Genomic DNA, 22,559 nt, shown 5'->3' with positions numbered 1-22,559 from the left:
TTGAGCTCTGGAAAGCCCTGCAATATCTGCTGAAGAGGTGAAGGTTGAGACCATCAAGTCTTTCATCACTGTGCTCATTTTTACCTTCCAATGTCTTTGCTTCATAAAGTTCCACCTTGACAGTTTAGTGAGCTGCTCTAGACCCAGCAGATGTTCAGGAATTTGACTGTCGTCATAGATAATGAGGAAGCAAAACAAAAAGCTTGAACTTACTGAAACATAGCAAGTGCCTCGAGGTGGAACTGGTCCTCATCTGAAGATAAGGAAATTGATGGTTGCAGATTTTCAGGTGATCAGTGGACAGTGTAGATACACTCTAAAAGAAAACTCTTGAAGAAAACACTAGAACTTCCCAGCTAGCTTAAGGAATAAATGTGCGTTCACTAGACTACGTCACTGAGCAAGTTGTAGTTTACACTGCATCTTATTCCAACCCTACAACAAAGTGGCATGTCAGGGATAATTTTTTTTTGTAGATAGTAATAAACAAAGAGGTTTTGTTGTTGTGATTTAACTGTATCTGGATATTCTTACATTTGCTGAAGCTAAATGTTTAAATGTTTTCTAATTTTTTGGAATAATTTTTCCTCCAGTTGAATTTTTCTGCTCACGGATTATAAATAGGGAATGATTGTATTTAGCCTGATTTTTCCAATCCCTGATGTAGACCAGAAGAAAAAATACAGAGAAAAGAATTTCCAAGTGTTCACTGACAAAAATTCCTAATAGACTCAGCTCTTAGAAGAATCAGATGCCATCATCTGTATCAAGATAACTAAAGTTGATCTCTTTGCACAATATCTGTCAAAGTAATGTTGTGAATAATTTTAGGCAGATAGTACTTGGAATATTTGGGAGGATTTGGAGTATCAACATCTGTTCTCATTTTGTTTTCTTGCACTATTCTGCAATTCAATTGCGAATACAAGAGAAAAAAGCATAACAGAAAAAACGTGCTTGAAAATGCTTTCAGTGTGGAATTTTTGCAAACAGGACTATCCAGATGACCAAAAAGCCTGTTGTTCCCTCACCAGCACTTGTCTGGCTTGACAAAGCATCTAGACATGTGGCCATCCATCTCTTGTTTTAGTCTGCATATCTGCCACAGTTAGCCTGGAGAAACCTCTCTGCTTCTTAACACAGCTGCTGCCATGGACCACTTTTTCCTCTAAGTTCAAAGCAGCTTTTTTTTTGCACTCTCATATGGAGCCATCCTTTGTAATTTGACTTCACAGAGATCATTCTTGTCTTTTCTGTGTGAAGCTGCTTTAATGTGAAAACTGATTTTACACCATGCCACGCTTTTTTTCATTTTCTGGCAAATGTTCTCTACTACTCCTGTCTACAAGGAGTGGATTCAGATGCAAGCAGGATGTTGTACATGGAACATCTGCCATTGGTAGCATGGGCTCTGCTGCTGCTGGAGAAGCACTGAGGCTGCACTGTAGGCTGTGGGATGCAAATGTTAAGTCCTGGGAAGGTAATAATTATTTACTCCAGTCATTGTTCACTCCTGAAATGTAATTACTGAAGTTATTGTAGTGTGCATTGATAACTGTGTCATATATGTTTCTTTCAATACTCTTCTGTTAAGAAATTGGTGAGCTTCTTTCATTAATAATTAAGAGCCTTTTCTTTTTTTTTTTTTTCTTTTTTTTTTTGTTTTTGTCTGCAGCTGGCTTTCTGGTGGTTATTTGATTTTCAGGCTTGAGATATTTGTATTAAATTCTGATATTTTAGTTAGAAACAGAATTTCAAATGTAATGCTTACATTTGTGGTTAAATTGAAGACCACTTCTGTTGAATGCCTAAGTTGGGATTTAGAGAGTGTCGGCTGCCAATGATTCAGTGAATATGAAAAATGTTCCCAAAACCAAATAGCACAAGAGCTAAGCTCATTTTAGACAGGCAACCAATGAACCCAGGTGTGAACTGTGCTGCTGTGTCCTGCAGGCCTGGTGTTTTCAGTGAATTATGTGATTATGTCCTGTATATGAATGCTTGTGATGGATCATAAAATACCCTTATTTCCTTTTCTGTGTCATGCCTAGGCTAGGTAGACTTTTTCTAGTCTATGAACTCTGGTGGAAGGTATTTGGATTTTAGGTAATATTTTTGCAATGACAAAGTTATCTTGTAGGTGCTTTTATAGCTAGGAAAAAAAATATAAAAAGGAGATAATCTAATGCCTTGTACACAACCAGAACAGGTGTCAGTGTAAGCTGAATCTGTTTTAGACAGTTTTTTGCAAGTGTCTTAGCCTTATCCTTTGCTTTCACTGAAAATGGTACAACATTTCACCTGTACTTTCATAGAGATTAACCTGTCTGCTGACCCAAGGCAGCTGGCATTGGCAGTGTTTTAAATTACAGTGTTGTTGGTAACTGCGGTTGTTGTGCCTTGTAGATGTGCTTTGCCACACCTTGTACCACTTCGTCTTCCACTGTGAGTTGCTTGCTTCTGAACTAGGACTGGTTTGGGGATTTCCCTCCACAGGCTGGAGGGAAGGCCACAGGGTAGGTTGTGACCAGCTCCATGTCTTCAGACTCTCCTCAGTGATGTGGTTTTGTTTGTTTTTGATAGAAATTTAGGTGGTTTAGAAGTTAGTGACAGCCAGTCAGGAAAAGGGCAACAAGGAATGGACTGTTCATCATCTCTTGACATCCCTTTTGTAACTACAAGAGAAATACACATGCCCACAGGACTTAAAACACCGAATAAATGTGATGTCTCCACTATAACAAACTGCTGTCTGTTCCCAAATAATTGACTTTATGTTTATGTGATTTCTTATTAAGCTATGAGATGCCTCCTGGGATGTAAAGCAAATGTTTTCTCTCCGGAATTTCTGCTGACATATAAGGGAAAATCCATTCAAGGACAGCATTCACTATATTTTCAGCAAACTCACCAATTACTTTTTAACTATATATGGTTTTGGTAGAAAAATGTCAATAACAGCAAGTTTGGTTTTTTTTTTACTTTTATGTTCAGTCCTATTTATGCCCTGTTCCAGCTGCACTTAACAAACTCATTCACTAGATGGAGGATGGAAGCAAGCACTTGACCTGATTGTGTAGATTTTAGACATTTTTTGAAGTTTTAAAATGAAATTTTCTCAGAAGGGCCTCAATATCTGAAATTAAGGCAAATATTTTTGAGTTTTACTTTAATATGTACATTAAGATCTAAAATTGTAGTAATTTAGAAAATAAATGAGAAAATTTGATAAAATGATACAAGTTTTGACTAAGAGTTCAGTATTTTGACTCAGCTTTCAAATATTTTTCTATGAAAAAAAATCTCCTTTCATCTAGTATTGTTTTCTTTTTGAAGAAGTGAACATATTCCACGTTCATAAGTCTCATGAGAATTTATCTTCCATGCTGCTTATTTATTGAAAGATATTTATATACACCAAAGAGTAGAAAAGGACAAGTAGTCTGCTCGTGTATAAAATACTAGATGCTTTACTATGTTTCTATTATTCTTGAAGAATAATTGGTCATGGTATTTCTTCAATTTTACCTACCCACAAGTTGTTGCATGTATTCATTCTCTCACAGTAAGGTTTAGCCAGTCTTGAATTTGAGTATCTGCTTTATCTTTGAAGCTTTCTTGTGCTACATTGAGTATCCCCGTAGTCCTCCAGGCTGCAGGGCAGATCACAGTGTTAATGCACCAGCTGACCCAGCTGCAACTCAGGCACACACAGTCATGGTATTGGAACAGCAAACCTGAGAGAAGCATCCAGACCAGCAACTGAGAAAACAGCAGCAGTGTAATGTTTTCTTTAGAATTCAACTGCTGTGTATGCTCCTGCTTACAAAACTGGAGATCTAAAGGAAGCTCTTAGGAGCAGAAACCTTTCTTTTTCATCTTATGTCTGCTTGTGCTTAAAAGTGTGCGTGTCTGTGCTCCCCTTGCTGTGCCATCTCCACGATGCAGCAAGATTCCGGAACCCCCTACCAGAGGTAGGTGGATGCCAAGAAAGCTGTAGAGTGGCTGGTGCAGCGTGGACAGTCATGTACCCAGGATTGCAACATCAGGAAGCAATGGAAGTCCTGAGCCAGTACCAAAACCCTTCCCTCCATAGACTGAGGGAAGGCAAGTCCAAGTGTGAATTCATAAGAAGTATGGAACTAACTTCTGTGCTTTCCCTTCATATGCTGACTATGCTAATATTATTACCTGTGTGGGAGTACATGTAGGAAAGAAGAGACTCCAGAGACTTCTAACTAATTAGGAGTTTGCTGGTTGGCATAAGTAATGAATTATGAGTGAGGTATACATGAAGTAGTTCGATTTTTTACCCTCAAATTGTAACGTAGCATTGTCTTAACTAGGAAACAGAGGCTGACCTTGCATTAGTTGGGGAATAGCATGTACAGATTGCAGTTGCATGTTGGCTTGGAAATGAAGTCCCAGGGTTGTTCTGATATTGAGCATTTCAATAATACTCCAGTGGGATTAGTCTGTAATAATAATGCCAAAGCAATGCAGATGAGTAAGCATGTCATACATAGCATTATAAGAACAGTAATCATGTGCGATTTAAGAAAGTGAAGATGAAAAACAGAATGATGAGAGTATCAAACTGGCCTGGTTCAGAGCACTTGCAGGGATAACAGTCTCTTATAAGCAAAACCAGCTTAGGTAGTTTCATTTCTTCCTGATATGATTATGTACAACAAAATCTACAAAATCCTTCAGAGCAGCAAACCTAATGAAACTACTGTGCATGCCTAGATGACCTTATTTATCAGTGTGCAATGAGTACTTCACAGCACCCCTCCCTTACAGTGCTGGTGCATCTTTCCCTCCTGCCCACCAAGGAAGAGTGCCTAGAAGTCATTGTTCTGTTGGCAGAGGTGAACAGAAATTTGTCATAATAGATGGTGAGACGGAACGAGCCTGGTCATCACTTTCCATGCCAGTAGTTGAACGGAATTGTATAATTGTTAGCCTGCTTAAAATACTGCTTGGATCATCTGCTCCACATGTACTTTGGTCAGCAGAGTATTGCCCAGCATCGGATTGCAAACTCAGAACCTATGTAAAAGACCAAAACACATGACAGTATTATGTTATGGCGAAAGATTAGGCATTGCATTGCAGTGCAGTGCATTGTTTATGTCCTTTATATGCATTGTGGCAAAGTATTTGTCTAAAAAAAAATCTTAGATGGTTGCTGAAAGCCAGATTGTACTACTGAGAATTAAAAGGAAGGATTCAATCTGGGAGGTGGGAAGAGAGGGGAATTTTCCTTTTGACCCCAGATCTCGTGGTTGAGTAAACCCAGAATAAACATGTCACACACTGGCAGAGCACCTGAGGTTGCATCATGGGTGCCAATGTACATTATCTTCAGTTGCTGTTAGTACCGTGACTAATTCTCTTATTCATTATGAATACTTACAGGTTTTTATAAAAGTGAAAGCAGCATTTTGGTCCATAGCATCTCTACAGCTATGCAACATGTCTACATGTTCAGAAGCAGGTAATCACATCTGTTCTTTCTAAACTGTCAAAAAGGCCAGATGTGAGCAAACATTATGGAAGCTCAACAGCTTCCAGATGGTACCAAATGGTGGTTTGGTGTCAGCCAAGTTGGAGAATGCACCAGTTAGCTATGCTACTGTCTGCTTCTGACAACCTGTGTTGCTGAATGCATTGCAGAATTTTGTATTTGTTGTAGTAGAAACAGAGGAATTCTTGTCTAAGCATGTAAGTCATGCTGTATAATGGTAAAAATGTGAATAACTGAAGTGAGGTCATCATCAGTTGGAATAGATAGAAGAGCCTGTCAGCCACCTAGAAATGAGTGGGAGCACAGACTGATGCCACATCAGAAAAAGATCCAGCAGTAATCCTAATAGAAGTACTACCAAGGATTACAAGCCTGTGCACTAGGATTGAAGTCTCTTCTGAATGACTTCCTCTATCTGCCACCATTTCCTTAAATACAGAGGTAACGGTGGTGGTTTGGCAATTCTTGTTCAGGGCAGCAATTCTTCATCATAAGGTGAAAATGTGTTATGTCATCTCCTCAGCTATGTGGAATGATCTTGATAGAGCCCTGTTGCTATTTGTATAGTGCTACTTCTACACTTACTGGTGAACATTTGAATATATACAAGGACCTTGCTTGGTTTTTGGGAGGCTTTTCATCTTTAAATCTTTTCAGCATTAAATGCAGTGCAGACATACTGTTCGTTTAGAGTATATGGTGTTCATAGCTGATGAATTAACCTAAAAGCTGCGTATTAGTACTGAAAAGGAGGATCCTGAGATGGATGATCCCAAGATGGATGATCCTTTCAGGACTTTTCCAGGATCTTTAGGATTTCATGTATTTTTCCAGAATACCTGGGCAGCTAGTGGTTTTACTAGGTCTTGCCTGACTGCAAATAGTGGACATGTGGCTTTCCAAAGAGTTGAAGTCTTGCTGAAACTGCATATGTAGGCTACCTTGTCCACCCTTGTGCAATAAGGACATCTCTTTTTGAAAGTTTGAGGCTTTTTGCTGCATGTGGCCTGCCTTTGTTGTCTGTGGAATTAACTTACCATTTTCCAAGAATGAAGAAACTGCAGAAGAAGGTGTTTTAGCATGTGAGGGAAAATTTATAAACACTTATTCACTATGAAAGCCCTTCACTTACTTTATACCTGTTCTGCAGAAATTGCAGAGAGTTACAGTGGAACTGTATTTATGTAAAAAAAGGAATAAAACTGTTAAGATGTGATGTATCTCTGTCTGGATTCTTGCTATATTCAATTGTTCTATTAACACTGACATCTGCTAGTGGCCTCAAAGTGAGTCTGAACCTAAAATTATAGTTCTGTTATATCATTGTGTGGTTTACCCTTCTATTTAATCAGTTGAAGCGCATTATAAAACACAGAGATCAGAGGTAGAGAGCAGAAAATGAGAAAAGATAGCTTTTTTAAAATGTGAAACAACTGTCTTTAGTTATAAGTGTTCCCAGACTTCATATTTGTGGGCTCTGTATAGTATACTAGCACGGTGGTGTCATTTTTAATAACCTTTTACAGAACATATGGCTCAAGATTTATCTATATGCAGAGCCTTGTGGACAGAACTTGTAAATTGTAACATAAAAAAATCTCCAGATGTACATGTTATTTCTTACTAACACAGAATGATTTTCTTGGGAAGAAGGTGACATATTGGAAAGGCAACATCTGTGTTACTACTTAAATGTTAATAATGTGAATAATTTTCTTTCAACAGAGGAATTCAAGGGCTCAACAATAGTTGAATTAATGAAAAAAGAAGGCACCACCCTAGGGCTCACAGTATCGGGTGGTATCGACAAGGATGGGAAACCAAGAGTATCTAACCTTCGTCAAGGAGGAATCGCTGCTAGGTAACCACAACTCAAGCTACAAAATGCATTATAATATGTGATTGCTTCAGAAATACATACTGCATCAGAAAGGTCACCTAGAAAATATGTGATTGATGCATCTATAATGGCAGCCCATCGCACTGGAGAGCCTCCGAGGGAAATGGCAACAGCTGGTCCTTCTTTTTGCTCAAGGCTACTTTGATAAAAACTGGAAATAATAACAATTAAATCTTTCAAAGTTGTCATAAGACTCATGGTATTTCTTCTAAATTATACATGTTTTATTTCTGCATTTTTTTTGTCTTTGAACAAAAATTCAAGAGAATTAGCATAACATACTGAGGGGAAAAAACAACAAAATGGAAAAAAAGAATGATAGTGCTACCATAATTTTATTCTTTTTTAAATTCTTCATTAGATAGCTTAGAGATTGAAAAGACTCTAAAGTCATAGGTACCTTGATTACTAGTACCGTGGAAGGAAAAAAAAATTTCAATCATGAGTGAGACAAGTCAAAAGATAAAGGTTGAGCTAAATCATCCTGAGTAACTGAGTAGAACATATGCTTTTAGCCTTGGCCATCTCCTGTTGATATGATGTTAGCTGTGAAGGCAATGTCCAAATTCTTTTTGGACATTTCCCAAAGAGAGAGACAAGGATGGGGACATGAAGAAGTTGACTTCCCAGTCCTATGCCCAAACCAGTCAAATCATCTGACTCCTTTATTGTACAGCTGGTTTTGTACCTCAGGAATGAATAATGCAACTCTGTTCTTATTTTAACATTTAACAAGCTAGAGTAGATTAAGATCTTAAAATGCCACTTTCTGTTAGAAAAATCAACTCATTTTAATCTGGATTCATGGGAAAAAATTTCTTACATTCACTAAACAGTAATTTACAGTATTTCGTTTCGTTCATCAGATCTTTCACAAAAGGAACATGTACTTTTCCCTAGGAGTGACCAGCTGGATATAGGGGACTACATCAAATCTGTGAATGGGATCAACCTGACCAAATTTCGCCATGATGAGATCATCAGCCTGCTCAAGAATGTTGGTGAAAGGGTTGTGTTAGAAGTGGAGTATGAGCTGCCTCCAGTCTGTAAGTATTTGCAGAGCAAACTGAAAACCTATGCAGAATAGCAGACGTAGTCAACAGTGAGATGGGCATGGTAGGTAATAGTCATTTTAGTAGTGGTTGTTTTTTAATTTTCTATCCTTAATTCTATTTTTTCCTGTGGCTTATGACAGGGCATTCACGGAGTACAGAAGAACTGGCAGTACAGAGGGATGCTTTCAGATGTTTTAGAAGCAGAAATCCTACCAACAACAGAGCAGAGTTATCAATCTCTGCTTTTTGTTGGTTTGTGGTTTTCTAGGGATGAGGGTTGGTTGGTTTTGGTTGTTTGGTTTGGTTTTGTTTGGGGACTTTTTGTTTGCTTCCTTGCAGTTTTGAATAATGGATACTAGATTAAGTAGATTCCAGGGCAAGCAAATCCTTCTTTTTACAGTAAGATCCTCTGAGATGAGACCAGTGAGTATTTGCTAGTTCTGCCTCTGCTTTTTTCTTTCTTCTCTCAATTTGCAGCATCATCCCTTTCTCCTAGGTAAAACATCATCCTTTGGGACTCTTCTAGTCTTTTCTGACACCACATTTAGGCAAAATTTCATTTCTAGACCAGAAGACACAGTGGGGAAGGCCATAAGAATACATGAACTTGCAAGAAATGTGTGACTGAAACAAGGGCTTTCACGGAGCAGGATTTTCTTCAAAACACAAGTTTATGCTCACATCAAAGTTGCAGAGTGCTACTGTTTTCCTTGCCTCTCCTTTGCTCTGTCTTTATGTGCTTGTGTCTGTAATGGTGTGTCTGTAGGACCAAATCAGTGTGAATTGAGTCTATCATGTATGAAGTGAAAGCCAGAAAAACAGTGAGTTGAACACCTGGGACCTAACGTGGTGAAGGAGTGTCTAGTGGCTGACTGCCACCAAGGGGCTGCACCAGGCACACCCGTGAAAGAGTGTGTGCTCATTCATACTGCTCACTGGAGGGCAGATATGGTTTCCTGGTGTCTGGCCAGAAGAATCACAGGTACCAGCTGGGAAGCTCTTGTCTCCTTTAAGAGTTTACTTGCAATAGAATCCAAAAAAATCCATCACTGTCCTCGGTGCTCAGAAGCTGATGAACTTCCCTACTGCTTTCTAACAGCTGGAGGGTTAGTCTAGTTACGTATTTGTGTTTTTTTAGGACCTCCTGGCAAGCACATTAAAAAAATGTAGAATGTTCTCTGTTGATTAGTGTTTGCTTGTGCTGAGGGAACTTTATGTTCTGAAACACAGTATCTGAATTAATCAGTTGCGTTCAGAGTTACTTTGCTGCAGATGTAGTTGTTTCACCAGCATTACTTGTTTTGCATTTATTCAGCTGGGCTTTCTTTGGTTTTTATCCTCTTCTAGCATATGTGCCACTCTTGTTCACTGAGACTGGATTTTGATACGCTAAATTAAAGCAGCATTTGTAACTTTTTCTTTAAATCCTTGCCATTTTCGGCCTCTTCATACAAGCATAGATGGAGATAATTAGCAATCTAGTTGTTTCCATGAACTACTAGTGAGCAAGCTGCTTTTGTTAAACATGTAAGTTTCCCAGTAAGTCATGTGGAGAAGCCCTGGCACTTCCTTCCCGGCCCCATACATAATGAAATTCTGTTGTTCCCATGCTTGTTCCCTCAGAGAGAGGATGGTCATAGTTTCAGAGCCAGAAAATGTCAGTCATTTAATATGATGGATTAAATTTGGCTGAACACTGGTAATCCCACTCTGGAGTGCTTCCTTCCATTTCTGAAGTGTTCACAGCAGGAGCATCCAGCTGCTATTTTCAGCACGAGCCACCTCAGTGTTTAAAACTGGGAGGTGAGCACCGCCTGTCCTGCATCTGCCTTTCACTCTTGGCAAGGGTTAAGGAGATTTTTCCCACAGCAGGCTGAGGCTGGGGTGCAAGGACAGCCACCTGAGTGGCTGTTCCCAAGTGGAAGGACACTGCTGCCATTCCTCCCTGCTGAACTGAGTTTTACCTCTCTCCAGTGGAAGTTGCAGGACACACCAAGCAAATGGGGAAGTGTGGATTCATCATGAACTACATGCAAGGCCACTTTCTGTCGATAGGAATGAAGACAACAGTTGTCTTCTCCTCATAATTCATTTTTTTAATCAGTGAAATGTTTCTAACTGAAAAGACAATAACCACGTGGTCTCAATAACACAGTGTTGATCTTCAAGCTGTAGCAGGAATTACTACAGCACACAGCAGTGCTCTGGTGGGCCGTCTTTCACCTGTTTTCTTGAGAAAATGAGATTTGTGTAATTTCACTGGGTGGTTCTCCTGGTTCCCTGCAGTAACTTTTTTTATAGGGACTGAAAAACTCCCAAAAAAGTACATTACATACAGTACCTCTCCTGGAAATAAGCACCTGAATGAGTTGGGAGCCAGGGAGTCCTGAGAGAGGGACACAGAGCACTGAGTGCCCTCTGCTCTTCTGGTGCCTTTCATGATTGGCAGCACACACAGGGTAGCCTGTGGCATCCAATGCCCCCTCAGGGTATCCTGACAGGGTAACTCTGGTTATTGCAGGCAGGAACATTAAATGGCACAAGTTTTCATTAGTTCTGCTGCTCACAGAGTATGTATTTTATAGAGCTGAGCTAGTTTGGTTTAGATTTTTTTTTAAAATTTTATGTATGTTTGTACTGTTTGCAGTATTTGACTGGATGGTGGAAAGTGTGAGTGCATGTGGTTTTGCACAGAGTCCTTTTCCAATTGGAAAATAGAGTTCTTAGACCCTGCCAAAATTTTTCCTGTAAAAGCTAATAGCAAATTGTCTGCTGGTCTCTCAACAGCAGTGGTTTCAAATTCTGTAAAGTGGATTATCACACCCAAATGCATTGGTCTGTGCATTAGGCTTCTCACTTCCTAGTCCAGCTGTACACCAGTTCTTTAGTACTTGCAGAGAAAATACTGACTCAACTAGAAGCCAAAGAACTTTTTTACTAATTCACTAATTATTACTAGTAATGGAGCATGCTACGTTTTGAAGAAGAAAAAAAGTCCTTATGATAATAAAATGCATTATGCATTGTAATCTAGTAACTGAAGATCAGAGAAACACCTCAAGAATCTCGATTGTCTTCTCTCTTAGTGACAAAAGCAAATGTTTTCATAGCTAAACAAGAAGCTCAATAGGTACTCTTAAGAATTTAGTGTCATTTTCGTCTGTGTGTTTTCATGTTTTCTAGCACTCTTCTATAACTATAAGAAAAGCAAAATTATGCCATAATTTAAACAGTAGGACTCAAATTCCTCAACTGTTATATGCATCTGTGTCTTTTTTCCAAACCATTGTCACTCTGAAAAATATCTAGCCCTAAATTCTCTCAAAAAAAGGATGAGTTCTGTTTAATTACAGGTCTTCAGTCTGAGTGTTTTGTAATTGAGTCTTTCCAATTGTATGACTCAATATCTATCTAAAGTTAGAAAAGGAGTGAATCTTGTGTATAATTAGAAAAATAATAACCATTATGGTTTGGATTCTTTTTCTTTTAGCTGTACAAGGATCAGGTCTCATCTTTAGAACTGTGGAAGTTACTTTGCATAAAGAGGGGAACACTTTTGGATTTGTAATAAGAGGTGAGTTATTGTTGAGTTTGAACTCTGTGTTTTCTTGTTTAAAAAAAAGGGAAAAGTTTTTGAAGCACTCAGAAATATGTCAAGATTTATGGCTTACAGTTTGTAAAAATCAATATATTGCATTTTCCATACCCTCATGTGTTGCTTTTATGAGCTGCTCTAATTTTTGTTTATGGAAGAATTTTAAGTAATCAACTATACCAAGGAAACTTGACAATCTCTGGTCACATAACACCAGATTTTGCTACCACTGAAATCACCAGGAAGATCATAGTTCTTAAAAAAAAATATTAACATGTAGTACTTGTATATATTAGGCATGAAATTTGATTAATACTGCTGGTAGTCTGAATTGTACAACTAAAATATCATTGACTTGGAGAACAGAAAAAAAAGATGCAGCTGTTAATTAATATACTCCAATAATGAATTATTATTTTCTTCAGGGAAATGTCTTTATTTATTTAATACATAAATTATTAGTGGTCACTCATTATTCTGAGTATATATAAACTACAGATTTTTTTTCTCTGTGCTGCAAAGATTGCAGAACAATGTGTTCACACTGAGTTCACATTTTCAGAGTGAAGTTTCTAAGAAAAAATATTCATTTAGTAATAATTCCTCCCTAGAAATCTTTTTAAAGATTCATCTATACATAGAGTAAGTTGATTTTATTTAGGTGCAATTCAGTGGAGGGTCATATTAATGGCTTGGCCATTTTTTGATTTTTTTAGCCCATCTGTGAAGGTGCATGCAACAAGATGTAGGCTTGCCTTTTGGAAATGAGCTTTCATAAAAAGCATAAAATGAAGGTATACTTTCTCTGACTTTTTCCTTTCTAGGTGGAGCACACGATGACAGAAATAAATCTCGTCCTGTAGTAGTAACATGTGTCAGACCTGGAGGGCCTGCTGACAGGTACAATTCATCTTTCTCTGAAGTTCATGTGAAAGAGAAATGGGGAAAGGTGAATTATTTGGGACAGAATTAAGATTTTGAGTAAAATAGATGCATTTAAATACAGTCCTTTGAAATTCATGGGTTTGTCTTTAATAGAAATAATAACAACTGCAGCAATAGTAATGGGCAACCACAGAGGCATGGCACAGTATGTGTGTACTTTAATTTAGAATCTTGCACCTAAAATAATTACAATAAATTTCTGCAATAGGTCAGGGCACATTTTTTTGCATTCTTCAGACAACTGATGTAGCTCTTAATTATGCTTTTTATACTCTTAACACCACAGTCTTTTTCTCTTGTGGTTCAGAATAATACTGTGACCAGTTTTAGTGTTGTATTATTCTATTAAGATGTTTGTACATATCTGTGAGGTCACTCATAACTTCACCTAGAAAACCTCTGAGTACAGATTTAGGTTTTGGCCATATTTGTTTATAATACCATTTTGTATATATATATATATATATATATATATATATGTATGTATGTATATATATGGAAAGAACATTCACTTTATTTTTATGTACAAACTGTATTTTCAAAAATGGCATTTGTGTCCTTAAACTATTAAAGAAACTTGAAGGGCAGTTTCTTTAAAGCAGATTGATATCTGTAGCCTATGCTGACATTTTTGACCTTGGAAACTAAGAAGAAAACGTTTCAAGAGAGCGTTTATTTTGTTCCCGCACTTTTTTCTCTCCCTCATTCCCTGGTTTCCTTGTTTTTCTCCATGATTCTTAAGCTGACAGTGTTAGTATTTAATTTGCTATTATAATTCTGAATAGGTTATGAGATATGCTTAGGAGACAGCATTTTAGGTTTAGAGCTGAATTACTTCTAGGTAGGAAGAAAGGAAAAATGGAATTATGCAAGTAAAAGATATTTTTAAAGAAAATCCATAAATGGACATTCATATTTTGCAATCTGTTTCAGCACCCATGTGTTTGCACCTTATGTTTATTTTTAGGAAAATATTGGGAGGAGGATGTGTTTATGTATGTATGAAAACAGAGTTGTGTGGACAAGGTAGAAAGAAAGCATATGTTGAGCAGAAGCTATACTTAGATGCAATTTAACGTGACTTGATTATTTCACTGTGTGGTAAGCTGTTTTCCAGTCACTGACTTTCCAATTAAAGCAATTTCCTTTCCACTGCGCCCTCTGATCATTCTCACTGTCAAAGTAAATGTTAAGTGTTAAGGCAAGAGGGATGGATGTCAGGGAGGGTGCAAGAGAATCGCTTTGCATAAAAATGGTATTATCTCCAAATCAATTTACCTTACACTAACAAAGATCACTCCTTTATTCTCCCTTCAGAGAGGGCACAATCAAACCTGGGGACAGGCTGCTGAGTGTTGATGGGATCCGACTGCTGGGAACAACACATGCTGAAGCCATGAGTATTCTCAAACAGTGCGGGCAGGAGGCGACTCTGCTGGTTGAATACGATGTCTCAGTGATGGGTAGGTTGTGGGATAGGAAGTGGGGCCGTAATACTGGGAGCCATCTGTGATATTTCGCTGCCTGTTCTCCATGAGCTATTTTAGAAGTGATTGTGACCTGTTATGCTCCTGATAGCACTGCTATTCCTTCTGCATTGTATCATTAATCTTGGGTTCATAAGGAGGTGAACAGTATTTTACTGTAATTTAGCATTCTGATAATTCTGTGGTTTGTAGGCTGAAACCATAGTGTGGATTCTAGCAAAGTAACTTTTCCAGTGACTAGTTTATAATAAAGGTTAATGAAGTGTAAGCATTTCTGTCACATGAAGGAGGAGAATACTTGATCTAACAAGAATTCTTTTGCCTTTTGCCAGTGCTGCTAGTTGGACAAGACGTAATTAAAAAGTCACAAGACTGCCACAGAGAAAAGAAATACAGAGGTGGCAAATCGTGGCTTGAAAAATGAGCTTACATGTTATACAAATTTTGATTGAACTCACTGAAAATATGGGAGGTTTTTTTGTGAAGTCAAGTAGACCAGATGATTTTTAACAAGGGATTTGGAATTGATTTGTTTCCATTTGTTTTGGAAATTGTCATATCCCCTCAATTTTTTCAAGAGACAGAAAATTCATAGCAGCAAGAAACAGAAATACTCACCAGTCGGACTGAAATATTTCTTGTCTGTTTGGGGATTTTTCATTTCTTTTCTGCTCAGTTCCACAGTCAGGTTTCTAGCCTAGCAGTAAAGTAGCCTCCTAGGGATTTGTGAAACAGTACTGTCAAACTTCAAAGCCTTGGAAAAGATTAATACTGAAAAGAATAATGTCAGATATTTGCTTATTTTGGAACAGCCCTCTTTATTCTTCTCTGAGACACAGATTTCTCTTTTTTTATTACAATACATGTCTCTGTTTACTTAACTGTCAAGAATTGAAGTGGCAGGTTTGTGTAGTGTCTGGCAGGCCTGATGGACAGTTGTACAGATTCATGTCCAGAAAGCTGGAGATGGCTCAGATGAGCTCTAGTTTCTGAGGAGAACTAGAGTTTAGGTATTTTCATTTGTTTCTTCTTTTTCTTTGAAAGACGATAGATGACCAAATCCTGTCTATCATCACACTTAAATAAATATTCTTTCTACTGCACTTTTTCTAAAATGAACCCCTGGCTGTAGACAAAGTTCCCAGCAAACTTTCCTTTCAGAGAAACCTCCCATCCCCATTTTCCTTGTATACCCTAGGGGGAGAGTAAGCCTCCATTTCACTGAGGATCTTTTGGAAATCTTTGAAGGTTTGTGTAAGGAGGAGACCACATGATGAAATACTCTGTTGTGTCCTAAATTGCAGCTTGTTCAAGGCAGGAAACTTCTTTTCAGTACTCTCTGGATAAAGCTCAGTTCAGGAGGATACAGAACTTAATGGAAATTTCAGGCTTGTAACACTATAGGCAGCACCTAGCAATCAGTCCCTTTGTGTCATTTTCTCTCTGAATAAACTCCTTTTTGTTCTCAGCATCAAATCTGGATTTACCATTCCTGCATTCCTGGCAATGAATGTGTTATCCAACAGAAATTAAAGGAGGTAGAAGAACCTGAGACTTGTGGAGTCAGAAGGAAAAGGAAATCAAACACTGGGAAATGTATGGAATGGTGGTCCAGCAGAGTCTGCAAGAAGAAATAAGGAGGGAACCAGTAGACTGTCTTTCTAATGCATTGTGATATTAGCTAGCCCCCAGTAGGTTTCGAATATTTTTCAATTTGTGTGCCCTGCATAGTATTTTAGCAGTGGTGTGAACAAAAAATTTTGTTGGGAAGCTCTCTTGTGCAGCTATTTTATGACCATGGTGCAAAGGCTAAAAATCATTCATCCTAATCCATTAAATCCTGACCCAGGAAACCTTTTCTGATTTGAATTTTCTCTTAGTTCTGCTCAAGAGCAGGAAAGTCAAAGTTGGGAGTAACGTGAAGGAGAGAACATGAGTCATGAAGAGAAATTTAAAAATTACAGAAATATTAGCCTTTTTTCTCAACTCTTATGTTACCCATAAACTGTTTGTAATGCTGTCTAAGGGTTAATGAGAATTTGAAAATAGGCTAAAACAAAGGAAGATTATTGGGTAAGGTGACTTATCAATAACTGATGCTTGATTAGTAGGTTGGTCTGTTGAAGAGGGTAGAAACAATCCAAAAGTTGCACAGAAGTCTAGTGTATTCTGTAGGGTCCTCATGGTATAAGCTTTCAGTAGAATATAGTACTCCTAGAGATATAATTGTAGCATTTTTTGCTTTTATACCTTCTCTTCTGATAGTGATGGTAATATCCTGTAAAGTAGCATTCTGTGTGGCCAGAACTGGAAAGAGACATAAAATACATTCTGATAGCATGAAATTGGAAGTTGATTTGAAATGGTTTTACCAGATGAAGAAAATAATCCTGAACTATTTTTCAACTACAGTCCTGTAGTGTGTAACTGACTTTTCTTACTCCTGTAAGTATAAGCTGTTTCAAAGGTGCTGTGTTTCTCAAAGTTTAGTTCTCCCAGCTGAAGTCTTCAAGAGGTCACTTGGGAAGCTTGTACATTTTATTGTTTCTGCACCTTAGACAAATGAGTAAAAAAAGCATCAAGGGGTTCTGTGCAGGGTAATCAAGTGTGTATATAATGTAAGAGGTGTGGCTGTTCCTGTTGAACTCCGGGGTTATACCTGTGCTTGCTTAAGTACATCTTGAAGTCTCGTGCTCTGACGGGTCCTAGGAAATAAACTTGTGAATTCAGCTTCTTGGAAGAGAATTTTTTTTTTTTTAGACTCTGCTGAAAATATTTCCAGGTTGGTATGTGGAGTGTACTGCCGTGTAGTTTCAAAGAGACTTTGTCATAGTAGGAGTTTGAAAATACCGAGATAATCCCTGAAGAAAATTGGAAAACCTAATTTCTGAGAAAGTATTTTATAATGTGATAAAAGTTTCATTTGAAATTTTGGAGGGTGCAGTCTTCCAAATGTCTTTGTCTTTTCCAAAACACATTGTCCAGTGGTGAAGCACTGTGACTGCTTACCTTTCTTGTTGATTTTAGAGGAAACTGCCTGTGTTTTTTAACTTGTGATGCTTTAATAATGCTGCACTTTGGTGTTTGCAAAGGACATGGATATGGTGACTCACTCTACACAAAACTGTATAGAATTAACTTGATTTTTGTGGGCTTTATTACTTTTCTCTGTAATCCTTACACCTTAAGTGTCCAAACTTTCTGGTCATGTGGATCACCTATTTTCTTCTAGTGGTGGGAGAGGTCTGTGTAGTGCAGTTCTCTGTGCCCTATGATTACACTTGAGTGCTCATTTTGAGGAGGGAGAAGTAGAGGCAAGGTGGTTGCTGGTGGTGACTTGCTGCCACTGTCAAGATAATTTTACAACCTGAATCCTCTCCTGTGGCAATCAAATAAAAAATATTAATTCCAAGCTGTAAAGTTAGGCTGGGGAGACTGAAATTCTCACTGTTATGCAGTGGTCAGATGAAGTATCATAATTAACTGCTCACAGCTAGAGTTATAGTGAGAGTGAGAGTTAGAATGCAACACTAATAACAAGCTACAAACAAAGATTCACGGTGCCTTTGTGTAAAACAAGATATAAAAGTTTATCAGTACATTGAAGCTGAGGAGATGCAGTTTCCCTTCAGGTTTTCAGAGATCTGCCATGATGCCACTGGGCTCTGTGTTGTCTCTATAACTGGGGCTGCATCTGCTTGGGTAACCTTCCATATTTTCTCTGAAAGGGAGCAATCAGACAAGTTCAAAGGTAATGACTACCTTGAGTTTAAATTTTGGCAATTTTTATGTAACTCTAGTTCATAAATGGCTGTTGATGATCTTTTGAGCAATCTACTTTTTAAGTCTTGGATGCTTGTGCTGGGTCAATCTTTGAATCAAGGATACTGTAGTTAAACAAAACTAATAGCTTTTGCCAGAACTTTGGCACAAAATAAGCTTTTTTTTAGTTGTTTGCACTTGTGAGACACAACATCTCTCTTATCTCTTCAATGGGTGTTTGTTAGTTCAAGCCACTCTGTGGTGTTCAGGGAACATATTGCACTTTCAAATTCCATATGTTTCTCTGGCTTCTTTAACAGTTCTTGCTCTTATTTGAGCCAGAATAGATTTGCTCGAATGTAGCACCCTGTAAGCTTTTTCTACAAAACAGAAATAGTAAGCTTGTTTTCTGATGCAAATCTACCAGAGTCACCCTAACACAGAACCACTTGATTTTAACTAGAGCAAAGCACTCTATTTTCTAAACTCAATGTTTAACACTAATAGTTCTTTCTAGAAAGGGGATTATTGATGCAGACATTTGCTAGTAAATTATTTTGCTAGCCTCATCCAAGGCTTTTGCCTCTTAAAGGTCATCCATTAAAATAAGCTAATTAATTAATTAGTACTGTAATGATCTTATGAATGTATATTTAAAGAAACCTGCCTCACATTTTAGCAATGCTCCCTGACAAGAAGAGCACTAGGGAGACAAAATTTGCACAGTTTAAAGATCAGGTGAGATAATCTGCAGTCTAGTGTAGACTTTCAGTAATTTGTGGAAGGCGAGAAATAGAGGAGAAAAAATAATTTATGGGCTGACCCTTAAGTTTCATAAAGCAATATCACTCAAGTGGGTCCAGAGCTGTGGAGACCCTTAGAAGCTAGAGATTTTACAAGCCCAAAGGAACAGAAGCCCCAGAGACTCCAAGGACTGACTTAAGATCTTCATGAGCCTTACAACACTTACAAGTGTTGCAAAACCTTGAAAGTTGGAGTCAGGAACCCTGTAGGATTCCACACTGCCTTTTTCTTTCTGTTGCTTTACAAACTTAAAATTTACATTTCTTTTGTTTCATATTGGGTTTTGACAGAACAGATAGGTTAACATACTCTAGTATTTGACTGCAACTGCAGGTTTCCTGGCTATCTCAGGGTGATAGATTTAGATCCCTTGAAATTCTAAGGATGAATTAGTTGCTTAAAACTTTTAAAACAAGAAGTTTTCTTGTCTTATGTTGCTTCAGAGACAGAATGAAAATTAATGTGCAAAACAAAGGTCATAATAGCTGTATTAATTGAAGCATTACTTTAAATACTGCTACACAAACACATACAGAAGTTATGTTACAAGACAATGCTGCAAGTCAAAATGTTGAGTGTTCCACTTGGGAAATGTCAAAAGTGAGACTGTGTGCTCAGCCACTGTCCAGAGAGGTGTGCATGCAGTACAGTCACTAGAGCCACGGGAGAGATAATAACCTTTTTATGCAGCTATTCATTTTGAATTTTATTTCTATCTCCAGTGTGTAACCACAGGCTTATTGAAGGCACTGCCCAGATCCTTGTCTAAATGCAAAGTTATTAATTTCCTGGTGTTTTTCCTGAGGCCCTAATCCAGCCACAGTTTGAGTGCTTCAGGCAATATGCAGATCTCAAGGAGAAAAACTCTTGAGTCCCAAGGTCATTCCATGTGTATTGGATCTTTCTTACTGCAGAAGATAACACAGACATAACTCTAACAGTTCCAGAAATATCCACTCACAGATGTGTCACTAGGTAAAACACACGGGATTTTTTGGTCTCTCGTGGAGGCTAACGAGTGATTCACATTCACTGAGCAAATACTTAAATCTGCATGCTATGGCACATTAGTCTCATCTTACTGTGCAGTTTACTTGTTTATCAAACACATTATATGTTCTGCTGTTGGTGCCAGATGCCTGCATCAGGGACACCAGTGTAAACTGACAGTCAGCCATGGAAATATACAATTGTGGCAATTACAACATACAATAAATAACTTTTCTCTTTGTAGTGCTAGCAAGCTGTGCTAAGGCACAGGGAGGTGGTTCAAGACAGCCAGCACAGCTTCACCGAGGGCAGGTCCTGCCTGACCAACCTATTTGGCTTCTATGATGAAGTAACTGTATCAGTGGACAGGGGAAGGGCTACAGATGTCGTCTCTCTGGACTTCTGTAAAGCTTTTGATACGGTCTCCCACAACATCTTTAGCTCTAAACTGGAGAGAGATGGATTCAGTGAGTGTACTGTTGTTAGATATATAAGAAATAGGACAGTCACATCCAGAGGGTAGTGGTTATTGGCTCAGAGTCCCAATGGGCATCATTCAAACTGGAATAAAGTAGGTTTGGATTAGATATAAGGAAGAAATCCTTCACTGTAGGGGTAGTGAGGCACTGGAACAAGTAGCCCCGAGAGGTTGTGGCTGCTCCATCCCTGAAAGTGTCCAAGACCAGGATGGATGGGACTCTGAGCAACCTGATCTAGTGGAAGGAATCCCTGCAGGTGGGCTGGAACTAGATGATCTTTAAAGTCCTTTCCAACCCAAGCCATTCTATGATCCTGTGATTTCATCTAGTGTGGGATATCATTTACCCTTGGCATGAAAAGCCTGAGGCTTGTGATTTTTTTCTGCTATCGAGTTTTCCAGATTTCAGAACTTTTTCCTCTTTTATAATAGGGGGAATGGGTTATTCCTTTTAGCCCTTCGTCTCTCATGCTACATATGTTGTGCAGACTTCACTTAATCTCATCATGAGCCTGTAAGATGTTTGATACTGATCAGTTTGTTTTAAGTTCCTGCTTTCTTAGCTGTTTCAATCTACTTATCTTCTTTAAAGGAAATATAAATACCTTTTTAATACCTCTTGAGATAAATGGGGTAACATGGAAACCCAAGGTAGATAGGCATTATGGTTAAAAAAATCCACCTTTTTGGGCTGGATTCAAGTTCAAATTGAAATTCAAAAACCATTTCTTGATTGATCAGTTTTTCTTGTGATCAGCAATAGAAAGAAATAAAAAATGCTTGCAATTGGTGACCAATGCTGTTGGTACCTTTCAGCGTTTACAGAATTTGTGATATAATCTGATACTTAAAAGCAGTAGTCAGGTGTTCCCTCCATGTTAAGTAACCTTCTTTTCCTTGCAGTTATGCCTTACACACTTCCTACCCAACTCATTTACTGCTAGCTCCTCAAAACTTATGGTGCTTTCACCTATGGGTAGGACATCTGTTTCATTGTGAGGACTGCTGAGCAGTGAAAGAGGTGTGGAACGGGGCCTTGTAAGAAAACAAATTTTTCTTTCCAGTGAATGGTACCCCTGGGTTGCATAAGCAACTCTCAGTTTGTCGTTTACCAGTACCTGTGTAAGCTTACATCCTTAACAGCGTTGACGCATTTTTATGTACCATTAGCTGGGTTTCTCTGTCAGAAAATCTTCAAGCTTCTGACATCCATACCAGAATAGTTCCTCAAAAGAGTGAGAGCCACTAAGCCCACTAGCCTGCTCTTTGTTAGGAGCATTATCAGACCAGCTGCCCAGCACAGTGCACATGTGATTGATTCCTGGAGGCCAGAAAAGTCTTGATACACACACATGACCACAGGGTTTCGAAGGTGTTTGCTGAAAGTGGAGAACAACTGCAAGGGTTCTGGATCCCACATTCCTTCCTATCTGTTTCATGGAGGCATGATGCTTCTTTCCTCCATTCTTTCTTATCCTGGTTCTGGGCTGCTTTACTGTCTTTTTCCCAGTAGCTGCTCTATTTTTTCTTTCTCTACTGACCTAGATTGAGTCGTCTTTTCTAGAAGGTCCTAAATCCCCAACATGCTATTCCCTTTCCTTACAGCCCAGTTTTTTCTGCTGTCTTTTGCCAAGTAAGGCTTAAGTAATTTTCCAATACATTTCTCTCACACTGCTGATTTCTCTCTTTTAAAGGCCTTTTGCGGTTTACATGCCTGTCCTTCTTTAGCCCTTTCTCTTGTCCCCATCTCTTAGCAAACCATTCCCAAGTTTCTTGTTCTGCAGCTTCTTTATGGATCAATAACCTGCTCACCTCAGTTCCTCCCCTTCTTGCCCAAAAAGTCCTTCTCTCTTCTCTTCTTAGCTCTTGATTCTCAGTGCCAGATCTGTCAGGTAGAGAGGACATATAGGGAACATGAATTTTCTATATAAAGCCTATAAAATTTTCAGGGGGAAGGGCAGGGTAGGTGGGGCAAACTCTGGATTTTCATAATGACCTGTTTCAGCTAAGATA

General features: G+C 38.4%; 1 protein-coding gene and 1 long non-coding RNA gene across 18 annotated transcripts in view; one reads left to right on the top strand and one right to left on the bottom strand.

The window, feature by feature from the left end:
* Window positions 1-22,559, top strand: part of GRIP1 (glutamate receptor interacting protein 1) — a 310,240-nt gene that overhangs the window by 225,318 nt on the left and 62,363 nt on the right. For all 17 annotated transcript variants that reach the window (XM_068190152.1, XM_068190149.1, XM_068190147.1 and 14 more), the window contains 5 exons: window positions 7,256-7,391; window positions 8,331-8,476; window positions 11,976-12,059; window positions 12,905-12,980; window positions 14,343-14,488. In XM_068190152.1, coding sequence (XP_068046253.1) covers window positions 7,256-7,391; window positions 8,331-8,476; window positions 11,976-12,059; window positions 12,905-12,980; window positions 14,343-14,488 — 588 coding nt within the window. The remainder of the gene's footprint in view (window positions 1-7,255; window positions 7,392-8,330; window positions 8,477-11,975; window positions 12,060-12,904; window positions 12,981-14,342; window positions 14,489-22,559) is intronic.
* On the bottom strand, window positions 3,481-5,120 carry LOC137474983 (uncharacterized). Its single transcript, XR_010999607.1, has 3 exons — window positions 4,755-5,120; window positions 4,362-4,475; window positions 3,481-3,694 (listed from the first exon to the last, which is right to left on the bottom strand). It is a non-coding gene; the product is annotated as an uncharacterized lncRNA (long non-coding RNA).

This window comes from Anomalospiza imberbis, chromosome 5 (assembly GCF_031753505.1).
Source record: "Anomalospiza imberbis isolate Cuckoo-Finch-1a 21T00152 chromosome 5, ASM3175350v1, whole genome shotgun sequence".
Taxonomy (NCBI): domain Eukaryota; kingdom Metazoa; phylum Chordata; class Aves; order Passeriformes; family Viduidae; genus Anomalospiza; species Anomalospiza imberbis.
The sequence above is the reverse complement of the archived record's forward strand: the minus strand, read 5'-3'. Positions and strand labels throughout refer to the sequence as shown.